At 34.9% G+C, this 22781-nt stretch overlaps 2 protein-coding genes across 3 annotated transcripts in view; both read right to left on the bottom strand.

Annotated features, from left to right (window-relative positions):
* Nucleotides 1-2076: 2076 nt before the first annotated feature.
* LOC123549760 (17-beta-hydroxysteroid dehydrogenase 14-like) lies at nt 2077-11587 on the bottom strand. Its single transcript, XM_045338102.2, has 10 exons — nt 11294-11587; nt 9504-9666; nt 8653-8691; nt 7707-7792; nt 6967-7033; nt 6392-6483; nt 3893-3997; nt 3434-3501; nt 2842-2923; nt 2077-2484 (listed from the first exon to the last, which is right to left on the bottom strand). The coding sequence occupies exons 2-10, from the start codon at nt 9604-9606 to the stop codon at nt 2335-2337; spliced, it is 792 nt and encodes a 263-aa protein (XP_045194037.2). The 5' UTR covers nt 9607-9666; nt 11294-11587; the 3' UTR covers nt 2077-2334.
* A 5968-nt stretch (nt 11588-17555) lies between these two features.
* The window catches only part of LOC123549785 (A disintegrin and metalloproteinase with thrombospondin motifs 18-like), a 32184-nt gene continuing 26958 nt past the window's right edge, over nt 17556-22781 (bottom strand). For both annotated transcript variants that reach the window (XM_045338186.2, XM_045338177.2), the window contains exons 27-33: nt 21347-21466; nt 20988-21026; nt 20640-20849; nt 20169-20255; nt 19514-19693; nt 18441-18619; nt 17556-18087 (exon numbers count right to left, since the gene is read on the bottom strand). In XM_045338186.2, the coding sequence (XP_045194121.2) occupies nt 17935-18087; nt 18441-18619; nt 19514-19693; nt 20169-20255; nt 20640-20849; nt 20988-21026; nt 21347-21466 (968 nt within the window). In that variant the 3' untranslated portion in view covers nt 17556-17934. The remainder of the gene's footprint in view (nt 18088-18440; nt 18620-19513; nt 19694-20168; nt 20256-20639; nt 20850-20987; nt 21027-21346; nt 21467-22781) is intronic.

Raw genomic sequence — 22781 nt, forward strand, 5'->3', positions numbered from 1 at the left:
AAAACAGAAAGACTGCACATAATTAGGCGAAAAAGATTATGGTATGGACTAAAACAAAGGTTATTAAAAAGGTTCTGTGTCCACCGACATAAATCGTTTTATGTTTATGAACATAAGATATATTGGAACGTTCATCTTCGCTTACAGCCCGGCTTATACGTCAACTCTCCGATCCAAAAGAGTCCGAAAATAAAACAACAATGAGTGCAAGTCAAATATATGAACAATGTATATCAAATAACGCTTTGTTGAATCTGTGTAACTACATGTTATATGCAAAATTGTTTATAGGCACCATGAACACACGAAATGATATCAAGTATTATAGATCACCTTGTATAAACTGTAACAAGCAGTGTCCTGTTAGAAAGTTAGCAGGTATATCACAGGTTAGACCTGCCCCAGTCAACTGAAACTGTCTACCGCCTCGATAGCTTAGTGGTAGAGTGTCCGCTTCGAGTGCGGGAAGTCGTGGGTTAGCGCTCAGCATTAAAGACCCATGACTCACGACAAAGTGACATACTTGTATCTTCCGCATGACTTCGTGCAAATCATTCTGATGATACTGGTATAATACAGCTATTCTACAAGATGACAGGTGGACTATTTAGGCCCTCCTTGAATTAATGTTTTTTCACAACTTCATCTGCAAACTTATTTAGTCATTCTCTTTTCAGTATGGTTTTATAAACATAATATATTAATTATCTTACACTGATGATACAAGGTGTGGTGTAAAGTCACCTTAATACACCAAGTACTGCGCATACTACTACATTAATTAAATAATATATTTATACATTTAACTTATCCCCCTGGCCTTATATTCGTCACTGTCAATTTGAAACTAGATACTTGTTATTTCTCATTTTCTTCATGCAAAGCATGTAAAATTACCATCATAGTAATACAGAAGAATACAGTTATTTTGTGGTGCGTCTTTAAAAGGGAAACTGGTCTCTTCTCTCATACTCCCGTGGCGATGGATTCCATCAGAAATGAGGTGTCGAGAGTGATTAATACAAGTTGTAGAGCTTCCTTCACAATCAATCTTTAATATATTATGAAGAAACGAACTGAAAAATTACCAATACCCGTCAGAGTCATGACCCGAAAATACAGCAGAGGCCACAACTTCATATCAATTATTATGAAAAATCCAGTTAAGATTCCCTGCTTCCTCCCGTACCTGCCCAAAAAGGTTAAATAGCATTGAAGTTCTACTAAAATGATGTCTCAAGTGAGGTAATTATATGCAACAGGGTCTTTTATGTCCAAGTTTGAATATAATTGGACACTAGAAATCAAGACATACCTATACAAAATGTATTTCAAAGAATTCTGAGGAGGGACTTCCTAACACCCCTGACAGATGGGGTCAGTCCCTCAAATATCAAACCCAACTCGGCGCTTTCCTCCTCGCCGATTGAACATTCACCTTCTACTTCTGCTCACCTAGGTAACACATTTCTGGATCCGGCCTGAATAAATATTCGGTTGCTAATGCTGATTGATATAACAAATTTCCACTTTGAATACAACACACTAGAGCTGTAGTGCCTTAGTTACATACCACAGTGCAATAAACTTGTGCAATGAATTTTTGGTATGTTTAACGTCAGGCTGACACTATAAATATATAATAGCTCATATGGTGGAGGAAGATAGAGCTACTGTGTGCCTCTACGAGCATTAATAGTTTAAAACAATTTATTTTAGGTCGAATGTGAAGCAAGTTCTATAACTTAATATATGAATTACTTTTGACACCTCATTCCTGATGGAATCCATCGCCACGAAGGTATGAGAGAAGAGGCCAGTTTTCCTTTGAATGCTGAGCGCCAAGCAATGGACCTGCTGGTACCATTTTTCAAGTCTTTGGTATGACGCGGCCGGGGATTGAACCCATAACCTCCCGCAATCGCATTATTGCAGGCACATGCGGGTACCGGTGTAGAACCACCAGCCTTCCGTAAGCCAGGTAAATGGCTTCTTCTGAATGACAGTATTGTACATTCGAAGTGAGGTTTCAAATCGAGAGCAGTGTATAATAGAAAGTAAAATTGTAAGTACGGATTATTTGAAAGTTTTGATTTTATTATAGATAATAAATTATACAGAGGCTGGTGTATATGTAAACATGTCTTGCACAAATATGATCCATTATTCTACATGAAGTGAAACTAATAGTACTTGTCACAGATGATACAATGTAAATATATAAATGAATTATGCAGTTTCCATCTACACATACATAGATGTACATTTTGTATATCAATGAAACTTTCTGCAGAGTTGTGTCAATAATTCACGCGAAAAGGTGAGCAACCTTCTTCAGCAGGGTAAGCCTGTATTTTTAACGCCGTAGCCTATTTCACAACCTCCTGTACACATGAGTTCCTCTCCCGTGGTGAATGTGGCGTCAACTGCCAAGAACAGACACGCAAGTCCAATCTCTCGAGGTTGACCAATCCTCTGAATTGTCTGAAGTTAAAGAAAGAACAGTTTTAGAAGACACATATCTGATATTATTATCTTAGTGGTAATTAATAATATGTCTATTGTTTTCAGATATCATTTTGAAAATTTGGATAAACATAAATGTCTATAATGCCTGTTTTACTTACAAAAATTTCAAAATATTAAAAACCCTAAAAACCCAATTAAACTTTTCTCAAGATCTCCTATATCTAAAACAATTTTTGTAATTTTGTATTAATCGATGTATTTCTTGATTATACTAACGTTGTTTCTTGATTCCATATGTATATAACTATCATGCGTTATAATTGCTAAAACATGGGAATAAAGAGTATAAATAGAAATTATAAAAGGACATACATGACAACGTTCAAGAGTTTCTAAGTTCTCTGTTGACCATGTCTGTCTCAGAAGAGGGGATTCAATGCATCCAGGGGCTATGCTGAAAATATAATAGACTTTTACATAAATGAACACTAGTTAAGCGGCGGTCTTAATAATATACATCTCTTTAACAACGCAAAATGTTAATTATGCTCGCAGTACCAATGTGTCCATTATCATAAATCCGAACTACAAATATGAAACAGTATTTCATACTTAAGTATCAATTGTATAATAATTAACTGCTGTTATGCTGTTACTATTCCATAATCGGCTATAGTGTCTACACTTAAAGACAATTTATAATCGGCCACTTTTTAACTAGCAAATTTTTAGTGTTTTTGCTTCTTGATGAAGACTGCAAAATTACTGTGATTAATTTTGCTAATATCACTTATTATACAATCAACTTTAAAGGATCCGTAAAAATCACTTATATATATTGACCAGTTTGAATATTTTGTAAGGTTTTCAAAAACAAGGCAACAACAAGTAAATTGTGTTCTTTTGTGGTCACAGATTCAATGAAGTCGTATCATGTGATAGGTATTTCAGTTATTTAACTTACGAGTTTACCCTCACGCCATGCTTGGCCTCGTCGATAGCCAGTGCTTTCGTCAATGATTTGACACCTCCCTTTGAAACAAAAAAGAAGGCATCAAATAATTCTATGTCATCTAACTGCCTAGCACTGTTATTATTATTATTAATCTACCAGTTTAGTATTAATCACTATTTTAATGAAAGGAATGTACGCTTTCGTCAATGATTTGACTCCACCCTCTAATGATTTGAAATTCGAGTTGTCCTCTGTCATACTCTTAAGTGTAGAAAATGCGCACTGAACAATAGAAAGTAATGTTGTACAGCAATATTGTGGCCTGATAAACGTTTCTGACTGGCTTATAGTCACCCTTATACATAATTTGGAGGACCAGCTGGCGGTCATGATTATGCTAAATTTTCAAGTACGTAGCGTTTTGGAATGTGGTATTTTTGTCAGCTTAGTTGGTGAAAAAAATCAAACCTTTGTGGCACAGTAAATTGTTGAATTCTTGAACGCAGCATTAGCACTTATACTGGATATGTTTACGATGCTCCCTTTTGTTTTCCGAATATGTGGCAGGGCATACTGAAAAAAAACCAACACAACTTTTGAGGCAAAGATATGAATTATACGATTTTTAAAATACGCCTTAGCTTTTCGAACATGTGGCAATGCATACTGAAAGAAAATACAGCAAAAACGCTGAGGCAAACAAAAATTATATCTGTGTTTATAAAACGCCTTTTAAGTTAGCAGACCGATAAAAGTTTCTTGAATTTCATTCTTAAACTAGAGGAAAATGTGTATAGCATTTTATCAAACTTTCTTGTCAGTACAAATTTCGTCAAAATTGATAATGAGAGAGTCACTGAATAGTACACGGCGAGCAGTAAAGTTATCAATGCGATTATCATCTAGGACGTCTCGAAAGTCCTGTTCAGTGTATTTACCTTGCTTTCAGTAACGTTACTAATATGACTATCATCTAGGACGTCTCGAAAGTCCTGTTCAGTGTATTTACCTTGCTTTCAGTAACGTTACTAATGTGACTACCATCTATGATGTCTCGAAAGTCCTGTTCAGTGTATTTACCTTGCTTTCAGAAAAGTTACTACTGAGATTACCATCTAGGTGGTCTCCAAAGATCTGTTCAGTGTATTTACCTTGCTTGCAGTAAAGTTACTAATGTGATTATCGTCTAGGTGGTCTCCAAAGTTCTGTTCAGTGTATTTACCTTGCTTGCAGTAAGTTACTACTGAGATTATCGGCTAGGTGGTCTCCAAAGTTCTGTTCAGTGTATTTACCTTGCTTGCAGTAAAGTTACTAATGTGATTATCGTCTAGGTGGTCTCCAAAGTTCAGTTCAGTGTATTTACCTTGCTTGCAGTAAAGTTAATAATGTGACTACCGTCTAGGTGGTCTCCAAAGTTCTGTTCAGTGTATGTACCTTGCTTGCAGTAAAGTTACTAATGTGATTATCGTCTAGGTGGTCTCCAAAGTTCTGTTCAGTGTATTTACCTTGCTTGCAGTAATGTTACTTATGTGATTATCATCTAGGAGGTCTCCAAAGTTCTGTTCAGTGTATTTACCTTGCTTGCAGTAAAGGTACTAATGAGATTATCATTTAGGAGGTCTCCAAAGTTCTGTTCAGTGTATTTACCTTGCTTGCAGTAATGTTACTAATGTGATTATCATCTAGGAGGGTTCCTAAGTACTTGCTTGCAGTAAAGGTACTACTGGGTTTATTATATTTGTGGGCTTTAAAGTTCTGTTCAGTGTATTTACCTTGCTTACAGTTAAGTTACTACTGAGATTATCATCTATGTGGTCTCCAAAGTTCTGTTCAGTGTATTTACCTTGCTTACAGTAAAGTTACTAATGAGATTATCTTCTAGGTCGTCTCCAAAGTTCTGTTCAGTGTATTTACCTTGCCTGCAGGAACGTTACTAATGTGATTATCATCTAGGAGGTCTCCAAAGTCCTGTTCAGTGTATTTACCTTGCTTTCAGTAAAGTTACTAATGTGATTATCATCTATGTGGTCTCTAAAGTTCTGTTCAGTGTATTTACCTTGCTTGCAGTAACGTGTCTAATGAAGTTATCATCTAGGAGGTCTCCAAAGATCTGTTCAGTGTATTTATATTGCTTGCAGTAAAGTTACTACTGAGATCATCATCTATGTGGTTTCCAAAGTTCTGTTCAGTGTATTTACCTTGCTTGCAGTAAAGTTACTAATGAGGTTATCATCTAGGAGGTCTCTAAAGTTCTGTTCAGTGTATTTACCTTGCTTACAGTAAAGGTACTACTAAGATTATCATCTATGTGGTCTCCAAAGTTCTGTTCAGTGTATTTACCTTGCTTGCAGTAACGTTACTAATGAGATTATCATCTAGGAGGTCTCTAAAGTCCTGTTCGGTGTATTTACCTTGCTTGCAGTAAAGTTACTAATGAGGTTATCATCTAGGAGGTCTCCAAAGTTCTGTTCAGTGTATTTGCCTTCCTTGCAGTAAAGTTACTAATGAGATTATCATCTAGGAGGGCTCCAAGGTTCTGTTCAGTGTATTAACCTTGCTTGCAGTAAAGTTACTACTGAGATTATTATCTATGTGGTCTCCAAAGTTCTGTTCAGTGTATTTACTTCGCTTACAGTAACGTTACTAATGAGATTATCATCTAGGAGGTCTCGAAAGCCCTGTTCAGTGTATTAACTTTGCTTGCAGTAAAGTTGCTTCTGAGATTATCATCTATGTGGTCTCCAAAGTTCTGTTCAGTGTATTTACCTTGCTTGCAGTAAAGTTACTACTGAGATTATCATCTATGTGGTCTCCAAAGTTCTGTTCAGTGTATTTACCTTGCTTGCAGTAACGTTACTAATGAGATTATCATCTAGGAGGTTTTGAAAGTCCTGTTCAGTGTATTTACCTTGCTTGCAGTGATGTGAATTATGAGATTATCTCGAAAGTTCTTTACTTTGTGTTTACCTTGCTTGCAGTAAAGTTACTAACGAGATTATCATCCAAAAGGTTTCGAAAGTCCTGCACAGTGTATTCGTCTATACTCTTTGGTCCATTATCTAAGTAGAAAGTAAACATTCATAGTAAACAGTAAACAATGGATAAACTTGAGTTATCGCCTGAGATTATGCAATTGCTATTGCATTAGTATTACATTTCATATATCTGAATCAATGAACAGCGAACATGTTGATAGAATGTAGTGTACCGCTTAAATTCTAAAATTTATTAAGGAGTCTTCATTTCTTCATTCCTTCAGACCTACGAACAACAAATAACTCCCGTATCTCTTTAAGACCATATGTTTGTAAAATATTGTAATTCAAAATAAGCTTCCTCTACCCGGTCTGATTGACTAAGATGCTGTATGAGTTTCTTGTCAATAGGTTATTATCCCTGTTGCAACATTTTATATATATGTGTTGATCGCGAATGTTTAAAATCTACCGAATTTTTTAAATTATATATACACAATATTATACTTGACAAGTAATTTAAGATACGATGAGCAGTTAGTCAGTTACCAAAGTCTGAATACTTACAACAGCCGACGTTGTTCACAAGGCAGTCAATTTTACCTAGCCTTTTCACTGTTTCTTCTATGCAGGTCTGTAGGAAAATAAATCAGAACAACGGCGATAATATATACAGTATGTGCATTGTAACTTAATATTGTTATATATTACATCCATTTACATAACAGATGGAAGGAGTTTAATGGTTTTGGTTCCTCACAAAAAGCCGTAATAATTGTTAACTTGCGATTGTAAAATCCAAATGGAATAGCGACGTTCTAACAAGTTCAATGCAGTCCCATTGAACGTAGTTTATTTTACGTACCTGTGACAAATGCCATATTCTATTTTACAGAAAAGATTATATACACAATTTAAAAAAAATGAAAGTTAAAAATGTGTCACCAAAGTCTAGGAGCCAGTCTACTTGAAACGGAACGGAAGTTCTTTCCAGAACAAGCGGTGTGTGAAATATTCTTATGGCTAGATAGTAAAACATTTGAGCCGTGCCATGGGAAAACCAACATAGTGGGTATGCGACCAGCAAGGATCCAGACCAGCCTGCGCATCCGCGCAGTCTGGTCAGGATCCATGCTGTTCGCTTTCAAAGCCTATTACAATTAGAGAAACCGTTAGCGAACAGTATGGATCCTGACCAGACTGCGCGGATGCGCAGGCTGGTCTGGATCCTTGCTGGTCGCATACCCACTATGTTAGTTTTCTAATGGCGCGGCTCATTTTATAAGGCATTAGGTTCTACTGACTACCTTAACCTCTTCTTCTTTTCTCATGTCACAGTGAAAATATATAATCTCCCCTGGTCCATTTGACTGCATCGCCTTTCCAACATCATCTGTTAAAATTGTGTTTATATTAATGATCGGTTGAGAAAAGTAATTTAAAAATGAATTGTGTTTGGACTTTATTAACATGTATCAACTGCGTTTTATATACAGTAGTCAGACCATATGTATTCTGAACTGTCTTTTTCATTAATGGCAGTGTTCTAATTATATCCGGCAACATTTTTTATTTTGTTTCTGTTAGATACCAGGTTTTGATGGTAGAGGAGGACCCCAGACTCCCCTGACACAATTGTTTGAGGCACGGGCAGAGTAGCTGAGTACGTAGAACATCCGATTTTTTCTGAAGCTATCTGGATTCCTTTCTCACACTCCAGCACGAACAAGGTCTTTAGTTTGAAATAATGCTCAGTACATCTTCCAATGTCTCACCTTTTACATGTAAAATGCAATGATATTATACATGTCACGACTGATACCATACGTGAATAATATGTAATTTTATTTCAATATCATAGAAATGTTGCTCATTTCCAACATGTAGTTTTAATAATACAACCTCTAGACGACCTTCCTGAGGTACAATAAGGTCATCCGAAACTATCCAGTTAGAAAGAGAATGAAATATTCATCATTATAAATATACCGGGTAGTAATTAAAATCGGCCAGAGACAACCGAGTGATGCGGTATCAAAAATATCATTTAATCAATAATTTAATCACAAAACAAATCAAAATACAAAAACCTAATGATAGGACAGCAAAATGGTTTATTCTTTTGACAAAAATAAGTCTTTATTACATGTTTTCGGTGATTTATTGAAATATTACACCAGGGGTAAAAATAGTTCAATCTTATGAAGAAACAAAAAAATAATCTCTCTTTATTTAAATCCTTTCATCACTTACCTTTTATGTCGAAAACAGCAACTTTTCCTCCTTGTTCAACTGAAATGCAAGAAGAGACATCATTGGAACTAAACCTTTACTCTGCTAAATTTCTGAAATGGACTAGTCCATCTTTCAATTTAGGCAGTACCACTTAGTATTCAAAAGGATGTTCGCTGAAAATTTACCTAAGAATAGCGAACAGCGCAGACCATGATCAGTCTGCACGGATGTGCAGGCTGATCTTGGTCTGCACTGGTCGTAAAGGCAAAATCACTTGCCGCCAGCAGGTTAAGAAGGAATGTAAATGTTATGCAATAAAGCAACATTTTTATATATAACTTTTTTTAAATGTGGGATAAGCAGTATCATTTACAAGTGGTAACATATTGCTTCACCTACTCAATATATTTCTTCAGCTTCTACTTATCGATACATGGAAGGAACTCCGGTGTCCAGGGTTAATGACACGAACTTTTATTATCATAATATTATGTTCTCAACTCTAATCATAACATTGGAGGTCATCAATTCGCCTGACGCCATTACATTAAATATGCTCGAACCCAGAATGACGTATTTCGCACCTTATAATATGTTCTTCTTTTAACAAGTTTACAAAATTAAATGTTTATTGGCATAATCAGCAAACAAATTGCCTTTTGCTATTAAAATACAATTGCAAAGACATACATACAAATACAACTGGTAACGAATATTCTCTATGTACATGTACATTATTTCAGATACATGTACATAGTTAAGAAACAATAGTGTTTCCGGAACATTTTTTCTTATTAACATTTCTAAATACTTTTATTTGCAAACTTCATTTTTGTCGGCATGATTGTTAACAATCAAGCAGTATTTACCAAACACGTCTACACATCCTCGACCGATGCCTTGTACTCCACCCGTTACTATGGCTACCCTGTCTTTGAAACGTAATGCTGCTAGGCTGGTTGCTTTCGACATTCTGTTTTCAGCCACACAATTCTGTACCAATCAGTTGGAACACTTTTCTGCTGTGTATATCTGTATCGTAAAACAGCACTTATGAAGCAAGCGATAAATTTCTCGATTTTAAGACATGTCTATTGAGTAAGGGAGAGAAATGAGATAGTTATAATACTTCATTCATAAAAGATCAAGATGGCTTTAGTGGTAAATATCTTCTTTTGTTTTGTTTTGGGTTTAACGCCGTTTTTCAACAGTATTTCAGTTATGTAACGGCGGGAAGTTAACCTAACCAGTGTTCCTGGATTCTGTACCAGTGCAAACCTTTTCTCCGCAAACTTGGCAAGTAACTGCCAACTTAGAACAAGAATGATTTCAGACACAACGTCATTTATCAAATCGTCCCTCGCCCAGGACTCTAACTCACGACCCCGAACTCTGTAGGTCTGCGCTCTCCCTACTGAGCTAAGCGGGCGGGCTTATATGTGTAGCAGATATTGTAAATATCAAAAGGTATATTTTAGTATTGCGTTTGAGGGATGCATGATGTCCTGATTGTAATACTGTTTTACCCTTTTATGTTAGATGAGGTAATCATTGCTATCAATTCATCTCTGATTGGAACAGGGCTGATATTTGATGTCTTAAGACATTTTATAATGCTCATTAGAGCCAGTCTCTATGTCAGTGTTTTAACAGGTTTTCTCACATGTTTGACGTCGCGGGAGTGTATTAAAGCCATTACTTAAAAGTGTAATAAAGCTTTGACTTCGACGTCGTTTATAGTATAGGAGACGTTGGTCAAATTGACTGGTTTATATTGTAAAGGAAAGTAGAATTTTTGATGTTTCGGCAGGAAAAGCTAACATATGATAAAACGAATATTACATTTGCGACTTTCCTCATTAAATTTATTACACTCGTTGAATAAAGTTGATGAAATGCTCGACAGAGCCTTGCATTTTATTATTTTATTCAATTTGTTTGATATGAAAAGTCATGTTTTAGTAATAGATTCGCAGTGATAAGCTAACTTTTAATAAATGTAATTATTATTAATATGAGATATTGTCATATTGTCATATCGTCGTTATTAACAGTCTCTTATAATTCTCATATAGAACGACCATTTACATTTTTATCTTACTTTATATATGTATATATGCTTTTATCTACTGTATAAGTGTAAATGGTGTGTGTGTGTGTTGAGTTTGTTTACCCTCGCCACCGGTTAAGACCATATGGGCGAGCATAGCTTCAATTATATAACAACACTTTATAGGCTACGTGTAGAGTGTGTACCATAATTCACAGTCTAAAGTAGGTCAAAGTGAAAATGGATGAGACTTAAATGAATAAATATATATAAATTTTGTTTGACGCTTGAACGAACCCTCACTCTTCCTTATCCATAGCTTGTAATCCTATAGCTACTCCTAGTTTTAAAAGCGTAAAGCTTATTTGAACTCCTCTCGAAGCGACTGTTAAAACAGAACATGCACGCATGCATGCTTGCACACACACTAGTACAAAACTAGACATATCTAATGATATGAAGTTTTACTAGTATTCATACAAAAAATTAAATGACAACGACAAATTAATACCAAACTTCTTGTTTCAAATAGATTTACATTTTCAATATTACTCAACAGCAATAACACGAGGAAAACAAATATACATTGTAGGAGTAACATTTACTTACCTTATAACATGTATAAATATCCGTTAAACAAATAATAACAAAAGTATGATAATGACCCTAAACTGACAGTGACTTGTTTATCTGCCCTGATCAAATTTTATCACCGTCCAACGGATTCAATGTAATATATGTAGGTCAAATACTGATATTATTGCTAATTTTAATATGCGTTTCAACAGTCAGCCTTAAAGGTATGTCATTGCTCAAAAGATGAATAAACACTTTACAAAATCCGCGTAAATATGAAATGAATACATTTACATGTATATAAAGGTTAAAACTAGCACAGTATAAAACAACTGTCAGCGTTTAACAAATGACAGTTACTATTTATAAATGACATGTAAATGCAGCTCTACATTCAGTTAGATTTTATTTTTAGTCACGTTTGATACATTTGATGTTTAAAGTTTATGGACATTGTCGTTCTCCATTCGAAAGAGTTTTGATTGTCCAATATTGTTCTGTGATTTTATGACAAACGTTGTTCTTTCGAATGTCCAATGTCGTTCGGACTTTGAAAGTCCTATATTGGTCTTGTTTAGAATGTTCAATGTTGTTCTATAGGTTTCAATGTCCAATGTCTTTTATTTTTGTGATGTCCAATGTCGTTCTAGGTTTGAATGTCCCATGTCAACTGTTTTAACTTCTCCGCTGCTTCATGCTTTGAAAGTGCAATGATATTATCCATTCGACTGACCAATGGCCAACTTTACATTCCTATAATATTAATTTGAGTACCAACTTGTTTTGTAGGTCTAACACATCTTCTTCCTAGGCTTATCAATATGTATTAAACTATTTTCAACGATTGAAAATTTGACATAATCAAAGGAACAAAAATGGTGTATGAAAAAATCAATTTGAAATAGTTTACGTAGTGGATCCGTAGCAATACTCGTTACTTTCCGTATAATTACGTACTGTCGTAATGTCATTCGGCATTCTTCGAACATGACCGTCCGTAAAAATTGAAGAATGCTGATATCGCATAGTGTGAATACGTAATTTTCCGATTATTATTACGGGTCCACTACCTTAAACAAGAAAATTGGAAAATAAAAAAATAAAATCGTCGTTTTGATTTTCTGCGGGATATCTAGAAACATGAAAAACTATGTAACGTATTGCATACCTAGGTTTTGTAAACAACAATCCATTGTCGGCAAAATAGCTCAAATGGGAGCGTAATGGTCACTGAAGACATGGTATAGAAAACACAACAATGCTCATACGTGTTTTATTTTGTGTGTGTGTGTTTTTAAAGCAAGCCTAAGGAATCACATACGCATTTCCTCTATACCTTTGCAGAAGACAAAGCACCAGGGGGCTAGACAAAATCGATCAGAAGACATAATCGTATCTGGCATATCAAAAAGTATTCCAGCTGATCATTCAGACAGACACACAATCGGAAAAAGAAGTGTAGCGTGGATTTCACCAAACATACGGGACGTGTTGATGATTTTCTATGTTTATAAACATCCAATCAGCAACACGAGATTTTCAACATTTTTTACCCACTTATTGTCGGATTACGCGGTACCTATTATGCGAATTCATTAACTAGACCACTTCGTTAGCAAATATGGGAGTTGCTAATGGTTACAGTTGTACTTGTAAAACTATGTAGATATGATTACTAACTGGTCTTCTAATGCTTTCACTTTCCTTGCGCTCCGTTATAGTGCAGCACGTAATTTCATTAGAAAGTCAGTAAATGATATATAACCAATACTAATAAAAGTTTAATATCTTAACCAGACATGCATGTAATCGTGACCCAAAATCTTTGAAGCTAGTAAGCAGCTTTCCAGTAAAAATCAGGGTCGTTAAAACGTCTTTAGATTACTATTAGTATGTAAGACCAAATTTGAATTATGATTGTAAAAGTTCGAAAAATATAGACGCCAATAATTAATGGTGCTATAAACACTTTACCGATAGTTTAAATTAGTGTGATCTTTCATTCATATTGTTAGCTATGTCAGAGCATTTAACCAATTTTACGTATTCTGAAAAATACATTCACTGCCATCTCAGGGTCTTAAGTATTTAAAGCAAACAAAAATACACAGTATCAGTATGGAAAGATCATCGAATGCCAGATGCATACCAAATGTCACGTGATTAGTGATATTTCAATACCTCTGGAGATCAAATGGCCTAATTTGGCAGCAGCTGATGCGCTATAACTCACTTTCACTCAAATATCGTTGATTTACTGTTGCACAATATCCTATCATTTGGCTCGATTTAATGGCCAATTAAACAAAAACAATATTTTCAGTGTTTAATATGATTTTGAAAGGAACTAATTAAAAGTTTCTGTTTACCCTGACGTAGCATGTAATGACAGATGTAAATATCCCGGAGGCGGGTTGCGAACATTATTTGCATGAATTGCTTGACCGTATCGTAGATTTTCGGGGAAGTAACATAGAATATTCCTATTGTTTATTTGCCCACAAATGAGGAGGTATGCACTTATACAAAATATAAATAACACGAGCTTATGTTGGCTTTCCTTTGCATGAGGAGCGTTTGAACATCAGTCTAATCGTTCACTGTTACAGAGGAAATGGTAAGTGATTACTAGTAAATTAACTTGTTTAATATGCACGAAGTAAGTTGCTCATCACGACCATTTTCTAAGAGTGATAACATTGCAACGAGACATGATTCAAATAAATTATTTCTACAAATGAAACAGTACAAAGGTGTTGATCATCGTTTTGTAAAATTATAACTATTTAAAGTTAATACGGCATTGAGGCAAGTCAAAAATGTTTTGTTTTTGAAGGCATGAAACACTAAACTTTCAAATAAAATCGGTCATGGTAGACATCGTGTAAAATCTTAGATTCTTTATTGGCAATATTTAAAACACCTTTTGTGTTTCAATAGCATACACAATGCATTACATAATATAAACATGCATCTTTTTGTTACATATTTACAACTTGGCCCATCCTACCAAGGGTGTAAAGTTGAATATTCTCGATTTATTTAAGGTAATCAAACCCATTTTTTGACTGTTCTCAATATCAAAATTCAGTGTATTATTATAATACGGTGGATGTATCACTTACCAAATTTAAGCATTTACCTTTTCTCGTTGTAGAGTTATTTCTCTGAGGGGTCGCATTGAACCTTACCTAAACAACAAAGATGGCGGCACTATACGAAAAAGTGAGTTTTTCCTATATTTTGTGCTTTTTCAAAATAGAAAATCACCTAGATATAAACATGCTACACACTTTTTGGAACATACCAGTCTTTGTTGATAAGCCAAAGCTGTTGTAGGTTTTCCCTGAACGTTGGTCACAGGATTCGAATCGAAGAAAATGTAAATAATATCGTCGGGTAAGGTTCAGTGCATTTTGCTTATATAGTACTTTTTTTCGAAATATTCACGAATATATACAAGTTTTATAACTATAGGTTTCTGTTTTAAATATACGCCCAAAGATATCAGTCTGGTGCTAAAATAACTTTAAAATTCCCTTCGAACTCAATTTTAATTTTCATGGTAAGGTTCAGTATCCAAAATCTATGGGTAAGGTTCAGTGCATTACAAACACATCAATGTAGGGGTTCATAGTTTTTCATTTCAGAAAATACCTGGTTGAATCACGGGTGGTAAACACGCAATCCAATTCCCGCTGGGAATACGCTTAAAATGGGTTGCGCGGCGTCCGGTGCTGGTGTTGCGCGTAAAAAAGACGAAATTGAGGTATGTGAAGTTATGATTTTGCTTAGTATGAGGCAAGAATAATTTTTCTCGAAAAATGCAAAATGGTATTCGACACAAATATGATAATACATCATATGTGTAAAATATCTGGATTGTAATTTATGATTCGGCTGTATTATCACGAAAACGCAGGCGACACGAAGCGTGAACAAAGTATGAAATTAACAAAAATGGCAGTTTCTGACCTTATACATCTGATGCTTTTTATGATAACTCAACTGTTATAAAGTAACGAATGTCAAAATTATTCACTTCAAATCCTGCTTACGGGGACATAGTTGACAAAAATATCATCGGGAATGGGGTTGCGCACCGGGAATGGAGTTGATCGTATACATCATAATGTATATAATGTATACGGGCAACTCCATTCCCGGGGCGCAACCCCATTCCCGATTGTTTTTTGCCAACCTTTCCCCCAAAAGCAACTTTTCAATCAAGTGTATGTAATATTCATGACTGTTTTACACGTGTTTGACCATAAGAAGCGTCACATTTCCAGAAAGAAGGCACAAGAATTAGATAATTCGCATTATTCATGATTCCATTCTGTTTTGACAGTTGGAGCCTGCAGAGTTTTCGTGATAACAGGGCTGATTCTTAAATTAATAAGTTGGTATTTCACACATTTGATCTTTATTCATTTTTGTTTCGAATAGAATTTTGCTTTTTTCCGAAAACACTCGTAAATGTGTCAACATTTACAAAAACAAAAACCCACCCACCTCGATTGTGTATATATTGATGCGCAACACCAGCACCGGACGTCGCGCAACCCATTTTAAGCGTATTCCCAGCGGGAACAGGATTGCGCGTTTACCACCCTTGTTGAATATTATAAGTGTCCGGAACAGCAGACATGCATAAGGCATTAAATCTTCTTTAATTCTGATACCAGTTACAGTGTTACTAATGGCATAGTCGAATAATTTACGTTTTATGTAAATAATTTTATTACATTTAATGAAAAGGCCTCGAAATGATATATAAATACTTCGGGGGAAAATGACATCTTTGTAGCTTGACCGTATCCTGACATTATCTTAAAGCAATGAAATGCATGACCATTTATTAACATATTGGACGTCATTGTGTTTCAGTCTTTTCAGGCTGATATTTCGTCAGTTTGTGCAAGTTGTACACCACAACAGTGTATGTATTTAGTACCCACACACCTGGCCTTTTATTCTCTGTTAACATTTATTGTAATTTTGGGAGTAGAAATCCTTATCAAACATTTTATATGGTTTCGTACCCAAAAAGTTCGTACTCAAGTTTTCGCACTCGTAATAGCTTGTACGATTAATAGCTCGTATTAATAGCTCATAATAGCTCGTATTATATGAATATCTGACTCCATGGTATTTTGGAATATTGCTGTACTGTAATACAGTAGACTTAATTGTTGTTAAAACGTCATGTTGTCTCAATATTTGACTATTGTGTTATAAGATCTTTTTAAACTGTATTTTCAGTTTAAACCATACACACTTGAATCGAATAAAGATTAGAAACATTCGGAGCTTCTCGTGTTGGTTTGCTTTCGCCTCTTAGGGCAGTAAATTTATCACAATGTGATCGTGCTGTTGTTGGAAGATGGATATTTAGAAAAACCGTCATCATCAAGTTTGACCTTATCGAGTTTCGAGTCTATTCTCAGAGAATGTATCATAAAAAAACACTACATAGTCATCCTGAAAGTTATGCTATGCTACGAAAATACTACTTGCGTTTTTAAAGACTCAAATAATTTTAAAAGCTCTTAATATTTTGCTTCGTATTACTTCAAGTCAGACTGGTAGAGATATTTTCAAATCATCAAAAGTTACATTCATTAGTGTATGAGTTACATAGCATTAACTCATATAGTTATAGAATTTAACAATAAAATAGCGTGTATCACCTGGCAATAAGTATTAGTCATTCAGCATTTAGCAACTGGCATTTAGCATGAAGTTTATGACATAAAGCATTTAATATGTATCATTAAGTAATTTGCATTTAGCTTCAAGTCTTTGTCATTTGTCATTTAGCATTAAATAGTTGTCATGTAGTTTTTAGCAATAAGCATGGGACACTGGCCTTCCATAAACACTGAATATCACACATCTGCAGAAAAAAAACCCAACTAGTTTCATTTCGATGGTAATTCGTATCGGCATGGATGTAGCTGGATATCTACCTTGCTTGGTGTGGAGGGGGTTGAGGAGTGGGGTGGGTGTTGGGGCAGTTCTTTGAAGGGATCGATACCTCAAATGTTTGGAGAAGCAATTTACCTCTGTGATGTTTGGACAAAAACAATATCCATAGGTATCCGTCTTTACAAATTTGGTTTAAAAGTTGTAGGCTACTATAGGAGAAAGACTGCTTAGAAAATGAACTACACAGATAATTGACAGCAAATATATAATTTATAATTTCCTAGTTGCGCGGGTTTGGTAAAAAAGGGAGAAATCACCGAATACCTATAGTTATGAAGTAGATTAAATATAATAACTGCAAACATATTTCTTACGCTTTAATTCTGATGCAGCAATTCATTTTGCAAACTAAACATGACAAGCACTACCAAAGGTATGATGAGGAGATCTTTGTATGTCCACGTCAAAGAAAAAAGATGTATTATTGGCTCGGTGGATAGGGATCACTGGAAGTCTAAGAGACACTTTATGATTAAATGGCTAACAATGCAAGTATGTAAGAATGGCCTAATCTATTCAAGGGTAGGAAAGGTTATCAAATTAGTCCACACACATGAAACTTGAAACTATGACAATCTTGAAGTAATGCACAATAAAGTAAGCAATATCCAAATTGATAATTAAATGAACCATGGCAATATTTTCACAATAAAATTGTTTTCACAATTCAGTCCATTTTATATTCACAAGTCTTTCACTGTGTACGAAGCGTCAAACCCCTTGTTTCCGAAGCTCTGTTCATACACCAGTCTGACGTTTGAACCACGTGATTCCCAAATGAAGGGAGACAATTCACCACAGAATACGTCTTCGTCATCAGCATCTATATCTTTAATCTTTAACAAAATAAAAAGTAATAAATAAAAAAAATCCATTTCAGTAGCTCTGCAATACAAGTCAGGCTTTTACATTTACTGTGTCTCAATACACGCACAAACTGAGTATCCAAATTGAGTATCCTTATCATTAGATCTATATACATAACATGACATGCTATCAGACAATTTCAGACCTCGATAAAACATCCCTTTTCTGTAGTGGTTTGCATGTGGACGTTGTTCAATATTTAATCGTTTTTACAATGACGTGTACTTTCTTTCCCCACAGCAAGTATAGACTAAATCTTAATATGCATATTGTGTCGTTGGAAATTTATTTTTAAACCAATACAGACAAAAAGTTAACTTACGCGTAAACATGACTCATTTCCTTCAGCTTTCATTCCGAACTGATGGAATGTCATTTCAATGCTCTTGCCTGGCGTTCCGGCGATGAAAATCTCACAGGTGTCGTCTGCATGTTTAGCCCCTGCTGGATATTTCACAGACGATATTTCTCCGACAGCAGACGTGAAAATCTGATTACATGCTGAAATTATACAAAACTAATCAATAATTGTGTTTCCAAATAATTTTCTTATAGATCTTATTAACTATCACAACAGTCGTCACGTGACGTATGGCGATTTTTAAAATGCTCATAATACTTGGACTCCGTCTTATTGTGCGGTCCTTTCGGATCATTGTGTCCATGTAATTTTCTTGTAATAAAATTCTGCTTCAGTCGTTGATAGGAGGCGTGCGATGCTTTTGCACATTCCATAACCCCTTACCAACAGCCTCTGTCAAACCGAGTATGCTACGGTCATGTTTTGATGCGTTCTATGCAAATTATCTTCTTATATATTTTTATTACTTCATCAGCGTTAGAATAATCTAGTACATTGTTTTAAAAATCTACCGATTGTCTTTCGCCCGAGTATCCAGAATGCATATCGATAATGTGCGTTTTTGTTTCCATAAAAGAGATTATATACAATTTAATGAAATTTTGTGTTTTTCTTAACGTCCTTTCAAAAAAATTAGAAAACTGTTCTCTTTTGCGTTTCCATAGCCATTTAGAGTAGCATGTCATTTGGAATAGAATTTGAAAAAAAAAAAACCCAATACATTAAGACCGTCAGTTACAATGCAGACCGTGATCAAAAAGGATTGTACATAACTTCATTTTTCTCTCTAACTTGTTACATGGCGAAAACCATGCAATTTGAAAACGCTAACAAATGAATGAAAACGTTTGGCAATATACATCTGCCACTTGCAGAAGCTGCTTTTGTTCATCTCATTATCAAATTCTTGTCTGATTGCAAAACATTTAAAGGTCTATGCTTCTTTTCCCTGATCTTATATGATACGAACAAAATAAAAAAAAAAGAAGCACTAAGATGAAATACAAAATTTGACCCTGGAAGATTTACCACACCTGAGATACTCTTGTTCTGCGGAAAGGCTTCGTACGTATATGCGATGCCGTGGCCGTTAGCAGCTGGTGTGAACTTGACAGCCACAATGTTGCCTGCAGACAACCACTCATTCTGTTCAATAGAACTGCAGAGTTTAATCTCCTCATTCCTCACAACATCAACAACCGTCAACTCATCACCTGAAATTTTTAAAGAAGATATGTATCAAATTATTTTAAACGATACAGAAAATAAACACCTAACGATAGATTGCAGCTTTTCCCCATGCAGTATATTTCTTTAAATCAATGTTCTTAACGACTTGCAATGTTTTCTGGATTTCCAAAAAAAACCAAAAAACATTGATATATAGTTAGTGAGAAATTAAACTATGACTAAAACATACATTGAAGAATTATTTGTTTGTTTGTGTGTTTTGGGTTTACAGTATTTCAGAGATGTAACGGCAGGCAGTTAACCTAGCCAGTGTTCCTGGATTCTGTACCAGTACTTATCATGTTCTCCGCAAGTAACTGTCAACTTCTCCACATGTATCAGAGGTGGAGGACGAAATAACCCGTAGATCTGAGCTCTCCCCATTGAGCTAAGCAGGTGGCCTACAGTGGAGACTCGAGCTGATAAGTGCCCAAAAACGATAGTTAATGTTGAATTTACCCATGTCGCAGTCCACATTAAAGTCAGTGAACTTCAGAAGTACACGACTGTCTAAAGGTAAAGCTATAACCTGTTCACACAGAAAACCTGAAATATGAAATGCCATATTGTATTGTTTTTATTCATACATCAATAAAATATACCTGCTGAAACGTATAATATTGCTCAGTTTGAATGATCCATGAACAAAGCGCAAATATCACTTTTTATGGCATAAACGAAATGTAAACTAACGCCATTAATACAGTCGTGATATTCCATAATGATATAAACTACATCATGTGTGCAATGCCAAATTTCACCGACTTAATTCTACTTAAACCAAGAACAACGAAAATAACAGGAACAAATAACACACAAAAAATGAAGTTATTTTTGACTACTTACTGCTTATACAACCAGTAAACCAAATACAGAATCTTTTTGTGAAATTAGGTTTTACAAAGGACAATACATTTATGTCCCGCGTACCTGGTAACAACTTTCCAAGAATATCCAGTTGACCACTGACTTCGGTTCGAACAGTACTACATAATGGTAGATGTGGTATTTTGTTTTCCTCTTCATTTAAGCCGGAAATGACGTAATCATCATCGTCATCATAAATACCACCATTCTCTACTGCCAGCAATTCATTTGTTAACATGTCTTCCTCGTGAACCACGGGTTTCAGAATGGCACCTGTTGATTAGAATTCATAATTAGCTTATAACCATAACAGTAAATACTACGGTGAAATTATTTTTTTAATAGAATATTTCAGTCATATTGTCTTGTTATGAAAAATATAGTCATATTGTCTTGTTATGAAAGATATACCTTCAATCAGCGGTGGTGGTCCAGATCCATCAGCCTCGCCTGATAAAAGAAAATTAATATTAAAGTGCATGGACATGTCACATATTCTTTATATTTAGCCACAAGATGAACATACATTACAGAAATACCATGGGCTTTACAAATTCTATACAGCATACAACATTTCGATAGGAAACGTTTCTCTTTGTATTCAGTTGTTTTTTTTGTGAGAAATATTACTCAACTATATATTACCAAGAATGAAGATTCAAGATTAATTTATTAAGGCATAAACATTATACAATGTCTATCGCCACACACTAACATGGCGATATGAAGTGCGATTTTACACCTAATTATAATTCATAGCAGTTACTTACGCTTTTTCCTGCTGTTACATAGTCCGCAGAAATTCTGACAGTGAGATTTTGCCCATGGTTTGTAGCTTGTACACATACCACTTCCATACGCTGCACAGTTATCTTCCTGGTCTATGCAACCTGGAAGTCATTTTGAAAAATAATAAGTACACACTTCCAATAAAAAGGAATTCGAATCATTTATTAACATTATAGTTCGTTAAAGTAATTCTGAATGTCTTCGTTTAGCATGGTTTTATTTTCTGTCAAAAGTAATATCACGTGTCAAATTTATTATTCTTCATTAAATTTGTTTTAAACTTGGTTAAAATATACCAGGCTTTTATTTATGTTGAATATTTCAGAAAAAAAAAGCTTTTTTTTCAAGACCGTAATTCAAAAGAACGATTTAATATTTTCATAAATACTAGTACCACGCTTTCTTGTAATAATAATATATACCGTCACATACTCATTCCTCAAAAGCCCAGCTAAATGTTAAACTGACAATGAATTATATAAGACTACAAATAGTTTCCATGCAATAATACAATAGAATTATTACTTTGGTATTAATTTATTACAATTATAAACCATTTACCACTACACCGTTCAGACACAACAGCTGTACAGTAATGGAAACAACCACCAGGGTCCAGTTGTTCGAAACTTTAACCGACTGTTAAACTAACCGCTTGTTAAATTTTGTTTCAAAGAATTAGTCTTGGTGGTAAACTCTAGTACGATATTTTGATTTTGCAGCAAAGACTTTTTGGTGTTCATAATCCTTAAGTCATACATTTGTTTTTCCTAAGTCTTTCAAAATGTTGTAATATAAACGTAAAAGTTAATCGACCGTAAGCTTAACCGCCTGTTGAAGTCAGCGGTCATATCATATCTACTCGGCCAAAGAGACCCCTTGCGGTAAAATGAAATTATAACTAAATATGAGTTGAAAAGTAAATATGATATTAAGGTTTAGGAGTATATCACCAAAACACAGAAATATTTTATAAACGAATAACATCGTTACCAATATTTTACCTGACCATAACATGTTCTGCCGTACTGTCCCGTACTGAAAATATTCTGAAAAAGTTGTCCCCCTTTGAAAATGAATGCCATTTGTAAAGAAATAAAAATAAACAATTGCTGAAAACTGTGTTCCACCTGATTATGTGTAACAGTTCCTTGAAAATGGTTAGTTTTTAAAGGCGCTTGACTGTCTGGAAGTGGGGCCTATTTAGACCGTCTTTTTTCGGAATTCAATGCTTATATCAGTATACTGACACTTGTTTTGTAGAGTAATATACACGCTATCATTACAAAAACAACAAAACAAGTGTCAGTATACTAATATAAACACTGAATTCCGGAAAAAAGGACTGCCTAAAGGGGCCCCACTTCCGGGCAGTCAAACGCCTTCAAAAACTCACCATTTTCAAAGAACTGTTAC

Source organism: Mercenaria mercenaria, chromosome 15 (assembly GCF_021730395.1).
Source record: "Mercenaria mercenaria strain notata chromosome 15, MADL_Memer_1, whole genome shotgun sequence".
Lineage (NCBI taxonomy): Eukaryota > Metazoa > Mollusca > Bivalvia > Venerida > Veneridae > Mercenaria > Mercenaria mercenaria.

Coding starts and splice junctions, on each gene's coding strand:
- LOC123549760 (XM_045338102.2), bottom strand. CDS start 9,606: ATGTCGAAAGCAACCAGCCTAGCAGCATTACGTTTCAAAGACAGGGTA. Junction 3,502..3,892: donor CAATTTACTGTGCCACAAAG/GTTTGATTTTTT, acceptor TTTGTTTCAAAG/GGAGGTGTCAAATCATTGAC. Junction 2,485..2,841: donor AAACTCTTGAACGTTGTCAT/GTATGTCCTTTT, acceptor CTTTAACTTCAG/ACAATTCAGAGGATTGGTCA.